Raw genomic sequence first — 15,097 nt, 5'->3', positions numbered from 1 at the left:
TTTTTGTCCCTTGTTGGTCAAGAACAAGCTAGGAATTATCTAGAGGTTAGTAAAATTATGCATTATAAATGTGTTGCTGAACAATACACTTAAAATGCACAATTTTAAAGATTAAACAGGAATCCAAAGAAATATGCATGTTAAACAAAAAACCAAAAGGGGAAGAATCCTTACATTATTTTTTTAAAACTATTTTCAAATACAACAGGGTAAGAAGAGTGTTTAGATGTCAACTTTAGCATATTGGAGCATTATGTCTAAATCCGTATTGTTTCCCTCATCTACTTTGTGTAATAAATTTGGGATTAAAAACATACTGTAATGGTGCAAAGAAGTTCAATGTCAAGAAAAACTTTAATGTCAAAACTTGTAAGGTATTTTGAAGAGCTGTTTAGCAAAACTTTGCTTTCAGCTTCCTTATGCACATTGTTTCTACTTCAGGATATGCTTTGTCAGCTTTTGCTCCAAGCTGGCCATTTGAACTAGAAAAGTAGAACTTTGTTAAAATAAATGTATGCCCTCCTACCCCCCCTCATTCTGCTTCAGTGACGTTTCATAGGCATGTTGTTGTTTATAGTGGTTATTCTCCATGTGGCTCGAAGTCTGGAAAGAAAACAACAGTCCAAGGTTTTAGGTTAGGTATTTTAATCGTAATCTTACCTTTAAGATAATCTTTTATTTTAAACGTATTTTAAGTATTTGAAAAGTACTCTAATATATTACTTAGGTAATGTGGCTGATGGCCCTGAATTCAAGAGAGCCGTTACATTGCATCACCGTTCCCTCACCCACTATTACTTGCTTCAAGACAATCCATCAATTCAGGTTAACATACAACAAACTTGGCTCTAAAACCTGTAAGTGTTGAACCACTAGAGATGCTGGCACATAGAAGCTTCAGCGCTGCAGTCACAACTGGGATAAGACACATGTTAACCACTGGAAAAAATTAGTTTTACCTTGAAACCAAACACAGACTAGTTCCAACCATGTTTTTACATGCAAGGAGAAGTGGTACGAAAAACATCCTATTTCATCAAGACACCTCTGGGAGAAGTTAACATAAGAAATCAATGTTTGAGTAGTCTGCTAACGGAAGAAATCACAATAAAGCTTTTGGGGGGGCAAAAAAACCTCCAAACCCCAAAATCTTTAATTCAAATTGAAATACCCTTGATTATTTGTCTTATTAAAAAAAGCCCTCCATTTTACTCATTACTAGCAATTGACTGCAAGATCAAAAAGGATTAGCTCTTGCACTCTGGTACAATTTCTGATTAACTGAAATTAAGACCTGGTCAATCTTGAATTGTGGAGTTCAAGGGGTTTGAGTTGTCCGGGAATGACTATTACAGTGGATGTTGCAGGAAAAAAGCTTGTATCAAGATGCCTTTGTTTTCTGGAAGATGGAGAAGAGTCATTTAATGCATATCCCTTCTCCAAAGACAGGCTACTTCCTATATTAGATAGGTACCATTTACATTTGATATAATTAACCATCTTTTTTTAAGAGATGTCCAGTACTCAGCCATCATCTAACCAGAAAAGGGTGGTGGGGAAAAAAACCCAAAGAAACCCCCCAACGTTTATTATCTAAAGCTGCGACACATATTGCAGCACTTCAAAGTGAAACTCAGTCCACACCGACAATCCCATTACTTAAGCTTTTATGTGTTTGGTTAATTATATAGTAGCTGAAGAGATTTGCTTTCTGCAATTAAAATCATCCTGATTACTTTGAATTAGTTGTTTTTTTCTTCAGGCAACTAGTCTTGTCAACATCAATGCAGAACTCAAATTCTTCTGTAATCACTATTTCAGAAGGCATAGTCGGGTACAGTTGGGAACGTACCAGCTCCACCAAATGAGCTGGAGAGGAGGTGCCCAGACTGCCTTGCCAGCGTGTGTAGCTACGCAAGGAAGTAAGAGCAAATGGGGCACACGCAGGCTGAGGATCTTTCATACCACACAAGGTAATGGAGAAAGATGAACCCAGGGGGTTTCTCATGCTACCATTACCCATTTTACGTGAGATCAAGCTTAACTTGCCCACGTGGAACAAGGCTGGGGGGAAGAGGAGGTGAAGACAGAAGAAAAAACATTGGCTATAACCATCTCTGTGTAAAGTTATTTCTTAAACATGCTCCAGGTGGATCACTTTTCTGCACTCAAGAGTCACAAGTTACCATAGTGTTAATGAGACAGCACATCACTGCTAGCCTTCAGCATCTTTTACCCCAGCTATTTACATTCGGTGTATTTTTTCATGATCAACAAATTTGTTCAAGTTAGGTAAGTTATCCCACCACTTAAAAAGAAAGGTCTCTGCAATTAGTTTAAACCACGGAGTAATCTTAACTTCATTCTTGGAGGCTTTGTCCAAAAGCTGTTTCAGTTCCTTCTGTGTCACATAGCAGTAGCTTTGGATCTCATTAGGGTCGGGATTCAGCGTTACGTCCTTCTGTACAAATAAGATATAGTCTATCTCATGTTCACCCCAGATCCCATCAGACTTGGCCTTGTAGTGAATTCGTGTCAGATAGGAGATTTCTTCTGGTGTTACCTACAACCAAAACACTTGTCAGAACCGGTGCCAAACCAGAACAATTGCACTGCTAGGCATTACAGCAGAATTATCAGCTGTTACCCTCTCAACAATTATTCTTCCCCCAAGCGTACAATTGCAATGTATTTCTTCACAAAGAATTACTATGAAAAAAAATTCTATTGCGCTCTGATGACATGAATTGCACAGCATTTCTCTAGTCAGACTCACCCTGTAATATTTGGAGCGGATTTCTTCTATACAGTAAGTTTTAAATAATGTTTACCAGACCTTAACGCACGCTTACTGAAGCACTGATGAACGCAAGCACTTGCACCTACCCCTTACCTCCCAAGGAAAAGACAACTCCTTAAATCCAAGGTCAGAACCGCGTACTGACAGACCACGCATAACCCTCATCTACCAGCGATCTGTGCAAGTTGCACACCAGGTAATTAATGCTGCGGACAACCTAACCATCGTGTTTCCCAGCAGCACACTGCTTCTCCCGTGTCCCATGACACAAACGTAATTAGTTACAAAACGTGGAAAGAGATTTTGACCACAAGCATAATTCAGCCAGCTTCACCCTGCTCTCTGTGCACTCCCAAATTGCCACCAGAAAGGAGGGCAGCCAGAAGCGGGCTGTGTGATCGTTCTGGAAGACACACCGAGTGCCCAGGCCACCCTACGTCCCATAGGAAACTTCGGATTGCAGAGGGACTTGTACGTGGATGCTGGCAGCAGCTCACAGCGGTGCCCTCCAGGAGCACCAGTTGTCCAGAACACGTACAGCATGCTGCCATCGGCCCGGAGGAAGGATGGCACATTGCCTTCCCCTGGGCAGCTGGAAAACACACAGGCACCCGGTGTCAGGCCTGAAGCAACGCAATCCTTCATTACTGTGCGATTTACTCTTTGGCTCATATTTAGTTTGAGCAGTGGAATATTCTAAAATACCATTTACTGAGATAAGCTTTTAAGACTCGAATATAGATGAAGTAGTCTCAAATTCACTAAGATCTCTACATCTCCAAAGTTAAATTCATTTTTAGGTTTCAGGCTGACCCTGTCCACCAGACGCAGTTAGTCTGTAAACTGGCAAACATTGGCAAGAATTCCGGTTTCTCCCTCCTTCTTTTACCTGCTCCATGGGAATTCCTAACTCTGCTTTCAGTCGTCTCTGTGCTGCTCTCCGAACACCAATGGCATTATTTTCTTCCAGTTCTAGTGGATGGCTTAGAGGATGACTGCAACAAGTGTTGGTAAAACAATCTGCAAGAAGTTTGTATCAGTACATTTTTGACACGTATAAAGCATTGGGGAAAAAAAAAAAGACAAAAAAATCCACCAAAAAAGCCCTAGAGACATAGGACGGTTATTCAACACATCACAGTTTTGTTCCTCTTTTCCAGAGAAGGGTCAGAGAATAAGGAGGATATTTTCACCTCTTATTTTTCTTTACATATTTTGCACCAGGATTTGCCTCTACCAAGTACTACTTTGCAGGTTAGTGTTTGATACACATGAAGACATGCATTCTCATACCCAAGATAGCATCTACTTGGAGAGCCAGTTTATAAAGACCTTGTTTACCCTGCAAATGCTAATTAAAATTACTTTTGGGAGTTTATATGCAACAGAATATTGAAAATATTCCCAGAGCTTCAAGACCAGCTGATGGTAAGCAGACATAAATAAGCAGTTTACGCTTGTGTTTAAAGGACAGACCTTCTATACTCTCTGCTTCATGTACATTAAAAATTACTTCTCAGTTATGTAGAATAACTGTGATTGGCCAACCTTTTATCTGTAAAAGTCTAGCTCAAAAGCATCTAAAATAGAGTCAGATTACCTACAAACTACACTCGAGCATTTTGATTAGATAGCAGTCAAGGGAAAAATTAAAAAACATTCTCTAAAGTAAATATTCCCTTGGAAGGAAAAAAAGGTCTTTCTTCCTCAAGTTGAAGAGGGTTGGAAACACTTGAATTTGTTTTCCATCCAAAATTCTGAAACAGACAGCTTTATGCTTCCTCCAACATGTCTCGTGTAAGCTATTTTTCTTTCATTCCACTTCTTATTTTTATGCCTCTCCATTTGCATTTGATAGTAATAGTTCAGGAGTCTTCAAAAATCATGCATATATAGTTCGGCCACACGGTCTCACTTCTTCTATAGTTAAAAAAGCATTTGTTAAGACATACACAGATAAAGGTCCACAGATGTCACTGAAGCACAATGCAACTGCTTGCAAGCAGCAGGGCTCCACTACACATCAACTACGTGTCTTTACGAGTGGAATGAGAACACTCTCCACAGCTACCAGAGCAATTTCTTCAACTCCACTAAATACGTCTTGCAGCAGAGGAGGTAAACAACGCACACTCTGCACTTGCATAAACAGGATCAAACATGTCAGGGAACAATCGCTTCCCAAGAACATATACAACAATAAGCTAGCGTTCCCATTATCTTACTTCATCCACAAGATAAGTACATCTTGAACTCTTAGAAGTATTTAGAAGTATCTCCTCTACAAAGTAGTAAATTCTAAAACCTCAGAATGAGTTACACTGCAAGATTAGACTGGCATATTCTTTTAAATAGTGATTTAAATAAAACATTTTGATAAATAAAATGTGTTTCAGTACTAACCTGGAAATGTAATTTTTGCATTTGACCTCTGCTGCAGCAACAGTTTATTTTCTGTATTAAATAAGAAAACACTGAAAGCTCGGTGCAGTAAACCTAAAAAAAAGAAAAATCAGAGAGCTATTTAACAGAGAAGAAAAAAAACATATGAAGACAGCTTAAGGACTTAGAGAGGCCTCATTTTTGGGTAATCTAATCTAAAATTCATGTATGTTAAAAAACAAGGATTTGGTAAAAAACTCAAGAGTTATTATTTAGGTTTCTATGTCAGCTTATGCAAAACACTATGAAATTAGAAAAGCACCAAGAACAACAATGCAACAGAAGAGTTCTACTAAACACGGTCAGTTCACCATTCTGAAGATGCATGTTTGAGCAAGCTTCTAAGGAGGGCTCAGCATCCATAAATTTACTATCAAAAAGAGATGACTCAAAAATTCCTAAAAAACTGTATGGAATTTCAAAATGCTTCAGGAATTGTGAAAGTACAATGGAAAACAGGCTCCCTTAAAAACAGTACAGTTGCTGTTTTCTGCACTTTTTCAGTTTGTTATTCCTCACTCTTCAGGAAGATGTTTCCCCCGAGTACAGGAAAGGAGGTCACAAACTACTATGAAAGATTCATGAATCTCACCAACCTCAAATAAAACCCACAATCAATTAGAATGACAACAACAAAAAAACCTTTCCTATTAGCAGTATTTGAAGTAGGACTCCATGTGAACTACTTAAAAATCAAAGTCTCTTCTACTTGAAAAGAACTCGGCAAAGAAGCAAGTGGCATTCTTTAGAAAAAGCTACATAGAATCAGGTATCTACAGTAGGAAAACAATACTATTTTATCATCAAAATGTGATTAAAAAATATTTATCAAGACATACAGCTTATATCCACAATCACACATTTCTCTCCTTTGCTACTGCCTCCAATTGTGTGTTCCTCCATATTGCAGTATTTTTAAAACTAGATATTGCAAGCTGGGGGAGGAGAGGGGGTGTGGCGAAGTACTTGCTCTGGTTTGATCAACACTCACCTGAGATTAAGGCTTTAATTTAATCATGACTATATTTCTGAAAATATTCAATCAACTTAATGGTTCAATTAGAAGGTAAGCAAGCTGTACCTTTATCAATGTTTTCATTCAAGTGACAGTTTTTCTTGGTATCCGCTCCAATCTTATTATCATTTTCATCGATAAGGATGCACATCTCTGCCAAGAGCTGCACCTGCTGCTCATCCAGGTGATCTGTGTTTACTTCAGGCATCGTGATGGTAGCACACGTTCTACTGAAAAAAAACCAGCAAAAAGAAGAGTCATTCAATAATACCAACATCTGTAAGGTTCTGGACAAAGAGTGAGAAATAATCAAATGGCTAGGTTTCTGACACGGTGTAAATCGTGCCCCAATTATATTTTTGGGGTTTTACGTGCTTCTGGATTTCTGAAACTTCCTATCCACAATACCAAATGTTGCAGTGTGATGTGTAGGTGCTTAGAAGATTTCTGTTTTGTTTCTCTGAAACTCCATGCAGCAGCTGCTGCAGGACAGACGTGCCAAGTGTAACATTTTGATGGGCTGGTAGTATAAGAAATCCAATTCCAAATTTCACCCAGAACAAATGTCACCTTGCCTAACCCCGCAGCCTATGCATGTTCTGCACACTACCTCTGGGTTACATGCCAGACACCATGTGCACGTCCATTTCCCCCCCCCCCCATCAGTAAGGACTAAGTAACAAGGCTTCCCCGACCAGGACACGCAGCCCAAGGCACTTCCAGACCACCCCCCACACCCGGTCTTCGCGGCCCCTGCCCCGCTGCCTCTGCCTCCCGCGGGTATGCTCCAGGCAGCTCCCATCCTGCCACCGCCCTCTCCCTCCGCAGCCCCCTTCCCCGCCGAGCCCGCTCCCTCAGCAGCTGCCCGCGCTCCCCCTCTGCCCAGCCCCGCCCCTCAGCAGCCCCCTTCCCCTTCGAGAGGCGGCCGTCGCCCCTCCGTTCCCCTCCCTCACCTCTCGGCCCGGGCCTTCCCCCCGCACAGGCCGGCGGCGGACGCGAGCGGCTGGCGGCAGCCCCACACGCGACGGCGGCAGCAACGACCCTGAGGGACGGCGGCTCCGCGGCGGCCCCCGGTAACGGCCCGGCGCAGCACGCGCCACATCGCCCGTCACCCCGCCGCCGCCAATGGCAGCGCCCCCAAACACCAACGTCACCGCATCGCCCGATCGCCCCACTGCGGCGCGGGCTGCCCAGGAGGAGGGACTAACAGTGACAGAGAGGAAAGGCCAACCGCAACGCAGGTAGGCAGAATCACTGACCAATACGAAGAGGGGATAACGGCGAGCTAGCCAATGGGAACGGGGAGGCAGGGTCAGGCCGCGGCCCCACCCAGCGGGGCCCAGCCATTTCCGGCAGGAGGCGGGGCGGGCAGGGCGCTGAGGGGGAGGTTGGAGCCGGCTGCGGAGGCTTCGTTCCGAGCCGAGCTCCGGTGGCGACGGGCGGTTCCGGGATGCCTTCCGTCACCAGCCGTCGCTGGGGCGGTACGAAGGCCCGGTGGTTGCGGGGATGTGTCGGGGCAGGCAGCCGCACGGCGGAACCTGCGCCAAGGCAGACGGGCAGGCTCGGCGGGCTGGGGCAAGGCTGGATGTGGATCGGTGCGGTACAGGCCAGGCAGGGCACCGCACCGCACCGCAGGAGAGCGGCCTCCAGGCTTTCATCTGGGGAGCGTGCTGTGTTGCAACGTGCTGTTGCTGTGACTTGCAAAGATGAAAGGTGCCTTTATCTTCTCTTATGAATCAGGAGGTTTGAGTATTTCTAACATTAAGCACTGCGTATTGTCTTTTCACCCATCCATGAAAAATGAAGGACCACACTGAAGTGCTATCTCCTACAAATGCACCTGTGTTTGTGGCAGACAGTTCCAGGATGGAATTTCCGATCGGTTCTGGGAGTGTTCTTTCAGGTAGATGCCATAACCATGAGACTGTAGAGTTGCAGGCCTTTTTGGCAGTCTCTGTAGCACATTTAATCTTGGACATCTTTCTTTGCTCCATAGTAGCATCTCTTGAATTCAAGAGTTTAAGTGTGTGCCATACAGATCACTGCCTGTGGCACTCCCAGAGGTGGGGGATGTTGGCCAGTTGTCTTCCCTCCTTCACTGACAGCTACAGTTTGTAGAAAACAGTTACTATGTTAGTCAAGCTCTGAAATTGCCTAACTCGTTAACTTCTTCTGGGACAAAAAAAGAAACACCCAGTTTCTGGATAGGAATCAAGTGTCGGCAAGATGTCAAGATGAACTACTCAGATAGGGTAGTTCTAGATACGCACAGATACCCAGTCTAAAGACAGAGGAACTTCAATACCAGCTTCTGTAGAAACTTCACAGCACCATAGTTGAGTACCTTCTAAGCAAGACTTCTTTTGCTGGTTTATCACCTGTCCACAGATTTGGATTTGTGGTTAGATTCCATAAAAGGCCTAGAAATGACGTTTCACATGTTGTCTTGGAGGCATCACTCTTTCTGATTGCCTCTCAGCTCACGTTCCAACATTTCAGGACAGATAGCCTTTCATTTAGCGATACCATTAGCAGAACAAAATGTTCAAACTGACCGTTAATGTCTTACAAGGGGGGTATCTTACAGGGGTTCCCCTGTGCAGAGCTTGATGAAGGGAGAGTAAGGGCAGGAGGTGGTTTGAGTGGAAGCCACTTGAAACCAGCAGAGAGCATCAAAAGTAAAAAAAAAAAAGTAAAAGAATGTGCCAGCTGCTGCATATCCCTTTAACTACAGAAAACACAACATAAGAACATTAATATTAATGTTAATATTGTGTTATTCATTAATATATTACAAATGTAATATTCATTATCACAAGAACATTAAAATAATTAATATGCACTCTCAGAAAGGACTGAAACATACAGAAATAACTTTTTGTCCTGAGTCACTGTTTAGCATGAAAACACGGTAACTGGAGATTGAGCTTTGTAGAAATACTGAGAACGTCCTTCACCATATCGATCACTTGCTAGTTTCATTGTTCCAGATGAAAAAAATCGGTCAACTTTTTCTTCTATCATTCTCCTAATATAACCAAATCCAAGCTACACAAATTATCAAAAATACTCTAGCTACTGAGCTGAACATACAAACCAGCATCTCATATGAAGACAACAGAGTTAACAACCAACCCTCCTGAGAGCGAAGCTCTGTTGGAATAGAAACTTCTACCCTAAAAGACAGAGATGGGGTCTGTAGATGGGGCACAGCTGACATATGACATACACCAAGGAGCAGACGTACACAATGACGCTCAGGCTACACAGTGGAGGGATACCAGAAAAATGTCCCTATAGCTAATGGAGAAAAGAAAAGAGTTTTTTTTTCCTAGTAATAACTGCTGAGAACTTCTGTACAGGCAGTCTAGAACCCAACTGTCAGAAACAACTATAGTTCCTGTCTTGCGCAGACAAACAAAGCACTTCATCTGGAGCGATGTTGGTAGCACCATGTCTGACAACAAGTCCTGGTGGATAATGAGAGGTAAAAAAGCAGCCAAAAAGGACAAGAGAGACAAAATAAACCCTTTTCACAAAACAGACAAGGGGGAGACCTCCCAAGCCTTTAACCAAAGACACTTTCAGGATCAGGTATTTTATGTCACCTGTTATGTCTTTCTTCTCGCTCCCCTCCAGACTTGCCCTGTACCTTGAAAGAAGCTATTTGTGTTGAAAATAACACATCCTAATTTTTGTAATGGTACGCGTTTCACTGAAACTTCAGAACTTTTACTCCACCGCGCGTAAACAGAAGCATGCCTGACATATACATGCTTTTGAGACTTGATTTAATTTATGCATCTCCTGAAGTCTGCTGACTGTTTCCAAACACTCTACTAGCAAGGGAAAAGCAGTTTCTTGTCACCACTGGGAAGTCTCTCATTTCACCTGAAAATCCAACCAGCTGCACATCACTGACAGAATTTTGCTGTCTACTAAGATAAAGAGAAATGCAGCCCCCACCAAACTGGAGGAAAACATCTTAATTCTCCAGCAAGTTAAACAAGAAGATGGTAAACCACAGGATGAAGTAAACGCTGAACAAAGCTGGGATTTGACCCCAGCCTAGAACGCATAGACTCTTGAGACATGCCTCTCAGTTTTCAGCTTTACCAAGGAAAATTAAGGTTTTTTCCCCACCCTTCACATCCAACCCATTGATGTGATCCAACTCTTTCTAAGCTTCCTGTTCACTTGTTCTAATGTTTAAGACTTCCAGTTCATCCTTCTCAGCTATAGAGCTATCCTTGTTCCTGGTCTCCCTGAAGAATCCCTCTTGGAAGTCTGATCCTGCCCTGGAGTCACAGCTCTTCAGAAAACATTTGTCTAAGTGATCCACTTATGTGCAGAGTGAACAACAGCCTGGGTTTTATCTGAATTGGGAGGTAAATACCTCCCAGTCCTAACTAATCTGCTGCTGTTCACTTGACCCTTCTTTCTTAAAAGGCCTATTTCAGGAAAGTGGGTTGGCTTCAGCTCGCTTCAGAGAAGACACCTGGCTTTGTAGTAAAAATGTAATACGTGTATGCTAAATATGTAAGTAGGATGTTGTATTTGCATTTAGTTTTGCTATCTCCAGCGTGATGGAAAGAGTGCTATGATGGATGGCTTCCAAATGTTTTTGTACAGCATAAGGTGATGATTAATGATATAGGAAACCGCTCTTTTAGGAAGGAGTTATTAGGAGGTTTCCTATATGAAGGAAGAAATAACCCTTGAGTCCTTTTCTCCCTTAGATCTGTTTTTCTTTTTTCTTTCTTTGGTTTGAGCTCTGGACAGGAGGCTCTGCCTTTTCCTGCTACTTTTACAGGTTTGGAAAATCTTTATTTGGGAGATTCAACTATTATTCTGTTCTGTTGCTGGTCCTAAGCCTTGTATCTTGTCTTCTCAAGTCCAGCCATGGGCACAGAAGTAGGTCTGGAAGGTGATGTCTAGGAGAACCTAACTTAACAGAACCTAACAGAAACCACTGTTTACTGTAATGCCTATTAAAAAAGGTTCTTAGCTGTTGATAAGATGCTAGCTAGTACTGCCCCCCGTTTCCCTAGACTCCTGTATTGCTATCTATGTCTCTTGTTTGTTGAAACAAAAAAGTAGTTTGTTGAAAGCAGGTGCAGTCTTTTGTTTTGCACTTGCTCCTACACATTACACAGTGCCTGCTCGTCTTGTAGCGCCACAACAAAACCAAACCAGTACCAGGGCTAGAGTGACAACGGGCCACTTGCTGTTCTTTTCTTGTGAAAAAGCAACTGCATCCATACAAGGCCTGTTAATTTTCAGGTCAGAGTCACCCTGGATCAAGGAAAAAGTTGTTTAAGCCCCTGTCTTTCCTTATTGCAGTATTTTGCATTTCTCCAGGGAAAAAATGGTCATCTCTGTATTGCCCCGTGCTGCTAGAGAGTGAGCTGCTCCAGAGGGTAAGAAAGTTGCCAAGTGTTTTCCCAGGGAAATCTCAAATGTGAATCCTTGTGCTCTCGCTGGACGTTTTTTTCCTTCATACTTATAGCTAAAACTGTTATGGTACAGTAGAATTACATTAGGATGAAGTAATTTTGGTAGGAATAATGAGGCTTAAAAAGATGTTTAGTTAGGAACTGAATAGCTGAGGGCTCGAGTTGTGACTTGGCTAAGATGGCTGAGATGGTAACTGCAACTGCACCAACTATAAAGGGTATTCAAAGCATCAAACAGTGGCATTTGGTCAGGTTGTGTTCACGCTTCCTCCCAGGAAACTCTGTTCTACCTCTTGTCCATCTTCTTCTGCCTGTTCTGTCTCCCCTCTTTTCCTCTCCTTAAAGCCATTTAGCTATTTGTTTTGCTCCCTTCCTTTCTCCTTTTGGTGGCTTTGAAGAAGGGAATAGGCTAAAATTATGGGAAGTTCTCAACCAGTTAGGCTGGTTATCTTGCAGAATGACCTCCGGTGATGAAAAAGGTGCTAGTAAATAGGTAAAACACACTATTTTTGTCAGTGTTAATACAGCTGCAATTAAGCCATGACTGCACAGAAGGAGGTAGAAAAGAAAGAGATGACGAAAGAGAACAGCAGGAATACTTGTAGCCGGGAAGCACATGAAAAGAAAATTTAATATTTTCAGCCCTCACTCTGAGGCACATGTTCTTTTGGCCTTTTCACAGCCCTCTTCTGAGGCAGCTAGATAATCTGCAGGAAGAGAGAAAGTAATTAGCAAAGGCCTCTCTTGACTTTCACAGTCTGCTACAATGAATAAGAATTTTAGGTGAAGGTTTCTTCCAAGCGTTACCCAGCAAAGGAATTAATCACATTTCAATTATGGGTTGTAAGCTTCAAAGTGAACAGCCTACTTGCAGAATGTAGTGGTTAGCCTTGAGTCACTGTTTCTGTCATATCGCCTGCAGACGGAGTAGAAAAAGTCCAGATTCGGTATTTTCCAAGCATTCTATATTAAAAAATACGGAATTCCAGTGGTGTTTCACGAAAGTTTCATCTCCCTTGTCAGTCCACAGTGGTCCGCTCGGGCTGTAGTTAAGATGGAACACAACTCAGCTCTTTAAATATCAGCGTTAAATTAACACCTAGGTGATGCAGGGTTGAAAGCCAACCCCCGAAGCGTGGGGTGGTGGTAGCCCAGCCATTTGCCCCCATTCTTTGCAGCGTGACAGGGCCTGCTGCCGTACCGGCGATTTTGTGTGTGTGGTGGGTCCCTGTTCATTACCACACCTCGGGTCAAATGCAGCAACAAGCAAGGCTGTCGGCACGGACCGGTAAGCTCAGCTACCGATCTACCAGGGCTTACGGTACCCACCCCAAACGAGCCGTCCGATGGCGGCTCGCGCCCTGTTCCGGTGGCATTTCCGAGCCTCCGGGCAGAAACCTCCGGAGGCTGCGGCCACCGGGCGAGAGGCTCGGCCGGCGGCGAGGAGCTGCCGCCCGCCGCCCGGGCCGTCGCCATAGCGGCGAGCGGGGGCCGCGCGCCGCTTCCGCCCGCCGCCGGATGTCGCCGCGAGGGCTCCTCACCAGAGAGGCGCGTCGCTGCCGGAGTGCGGCGCCCGGCTCGTCGCTGCCGCCGTTGCCGCTCCCGCCCTCGCTGCCCTCCTCCTCCTCCTCCTCCTCCTCCTCCTTCCCCCTGCCGTCTGCGGCCCTGCCCCTTCCCGCCCGCCGCCCCGGCTGTGGCTGACAGGTGAGTGCGGGGGCCGCGGCGCCCCCCCCTCCCCGCTCCCCGCAGCGGGGCGCAGACCCTCCGCCATCTTTCCGCCCGGCGAGGCCCCCCCCGCCGCCGCCGGCAGCGGCTCCCCCGAGGGGCTGCGGGTGCGGCCTGGCCCGGCCCGGCCCGGCCCGGCGCGGGGGGAGCCGCGGGGGAAGGGAAGGGCCGGGGCGCGGGGCGGGAGGGCCGGGGCGGGGGTCTCGGGGGAAGCGCGGGCAGCGGGCGCTACCTGCGCGGTGCCGCCGCCTCGCCAGGCCCGTGGCATAAAGTGGGGCTCCTGCCTCGGCACCCTCTCCCAGCCTGTCCTATTCCGGTTTATTTCCGCGTGAAATGACTTGCACATTCTTTCTCAAAAACCGAAATAACCGAAAACAAGCCCTTTTTCCTCTTCTCCTATGTGTTGGTTTTTTTTTTTTTAACACTTCCAGCCAGAGGCTCTAGGGATGGTTCCAGGTCTGCAGATAGTGAAACCGAGGGTGCCTGCTGAGGAGACTCTGCTCGCTAACTTTGTGTGCTACTGCATGTCCGAAGGACAAGCTAAGTGTAGTACCTCATTAGTTTACAGATTGAGTTCAGATCCTCTGACACATGTACAAATGGAGTAAAAATGAAACGCCCAAATTCCATGAGGTCGGGCATAACTGCATGAGGAAGGGAGGTGCTGTTTGTGGTGGGATGGGGTAGATCTAGCCTTCGGCAGCGGGAGGATGACTTGGAACTGTCTGAGATGGGTAAAAGTTATGTCTGTAAAGAGCCATTTGCAGTATTTCTATCTTTTCCTGAGCTAAAAATGGTGAAAACAAATTTGAGGGAAGAATTAATATACTTAACGTATTCAGAGATTGAGTAGATGTTAGGTTCCAGTTGTAGAAGGAAATTAAATAAAAAGATTGTGCTTATGCAAAGACGAGGAAAACTTTTTCAAGTTAAGCCTTGAACTGTTGTTCAAGGACATCTTGGTGTTTGTGAGAAAAGAGAAACTTCTATGTATGTGTTTATCCCTCTTGTTACATCTTCCAACTTGTCAAAGTTTGTTTTGTTATAGCGTTTTTAAGTGTGCTTTCTATAACAGTAATTCATGGAAGATTTACGTAAAGAACTGGTGGAACAGCTTCTTTGAAGTGATTCAGTGTCATTGAGTACACCTTGAAATTATACAAACGTCTATTGTTCAGGCACCCATTTTGCAACATCGGAGCAGTATGGTTCTCCTTAAGCAAATTTCTGAAACTGTTTTCCAAGCAAGCCTGCTGTTGGCATTTCTTATGTGATATTTTTGAAAGTGAGCTGGTAACCTTGAGTATCCTCAAGTATGTTTTCTAATGAGTAGTTTACATTAGATAAGATCTTGTGTCTGCATGTCTTGTTGTAATAACTTTAAATCTAGCTTTGTGTGTTGTGGACTTGGGCAGTTATTTTAAGAAAAGGTGCCTGCACCAAACATTAGAATTTAAGGCAGAGGCCACTGTAATGTGTTTGGGGTTTGTTTGTTTCTTAATGCCAGTTGTTTATGTGTACATTTGTCCCTAAACTGGGTTTATTGTGTTAAATCTAAAGGTAACTCTTTCTAAGGTGAGACTGTCTCTCTAATGTAGACATGCCCTTCCACCGTCTTTCTTCTGAATTTAGGACTTGTTTAAAGGATGCAGTCTCTTG

General features: G+C 44.2%; 2 protein-coding genes across 4 annotated transcripts in view; one reads left to right on the top strand and one right to left on the bottom strand.

The window, feature by feature from the left end:
• Window positions 1-341: 341 nt before the first annotated feature.
• Window positions 342-7,339, bottom strand: IDI1 (isopentenyl-diphosphate delta isomerase 1). Of its 2 annotated transcripts, none has more exons than XM_050891097.1 (5): window positions 7,211-7,339; window positions 6,324-6,487; window positions 5,204-5,296; window positions 3,690-3,820; window positions 342-2,563 (listed from the first exon to the last, which is right to left on the bottom strand). In XM_050891097.1, the coding sequence occupies exons 2-5, from the start codon at window positions 6,463-6,465 to the stop codon at window positions 2,246-2,248; spliced, it is 684 nt and encodes a 227-aa protein (XP_050747054.1). In that variant the 5' UTR covers window positions 6,466-6,487; window positions 7,211-7,339; the 3' UTR covers window positions 342-2,245. The 2 variants fall into 2 exon arrangements, with proteins under 2 accessions (XP_050747054.1, XP_050747052.1); XM_050891095.1 differs by having other exon boundaries at window positions 6,324-6,484; window positions 7,211-7,254.
• A 6,012-nt stretch (window positions 7,340-13,351) lies between these two features.
• Window positions 13,352-15,097, top strand: part of WDR37 (WD repeat domain 37) — a 47,826-nt gene continuing 46,080 nt past the window's right edge. The window contains exon 1 of one of the 2 annotated variants that reach the window (XM_050891640.1): window positions 13,352-13,417. The gene's annotated coding sequence lies outside the window, so the exon portion shown is untranslated. The remainder of the gene's footprint in view (window positions 13,418-15,097) is intronic. The other variant, XM_050891639.1, reaches the window with a different exon arrangement.

The sequence above is a fragment of the Gymnogyps californianus genome, chromosome 2, assembly GCF_018139145.2.
Source record: "Gymnogyps californianus isolate 813 chromosome 2, ASM1813914v2, whole genome shotgun sequence".
Lineage (NCBI taxonomy): Eukaryota > Metazoa > Chordata > Aves > Accipitriformes > Cathartidae > Gymnogyps > Gymnogyps californianus.
This window is presented reverse-complemented; position numbering and strand designations above follow the sequence as displayed.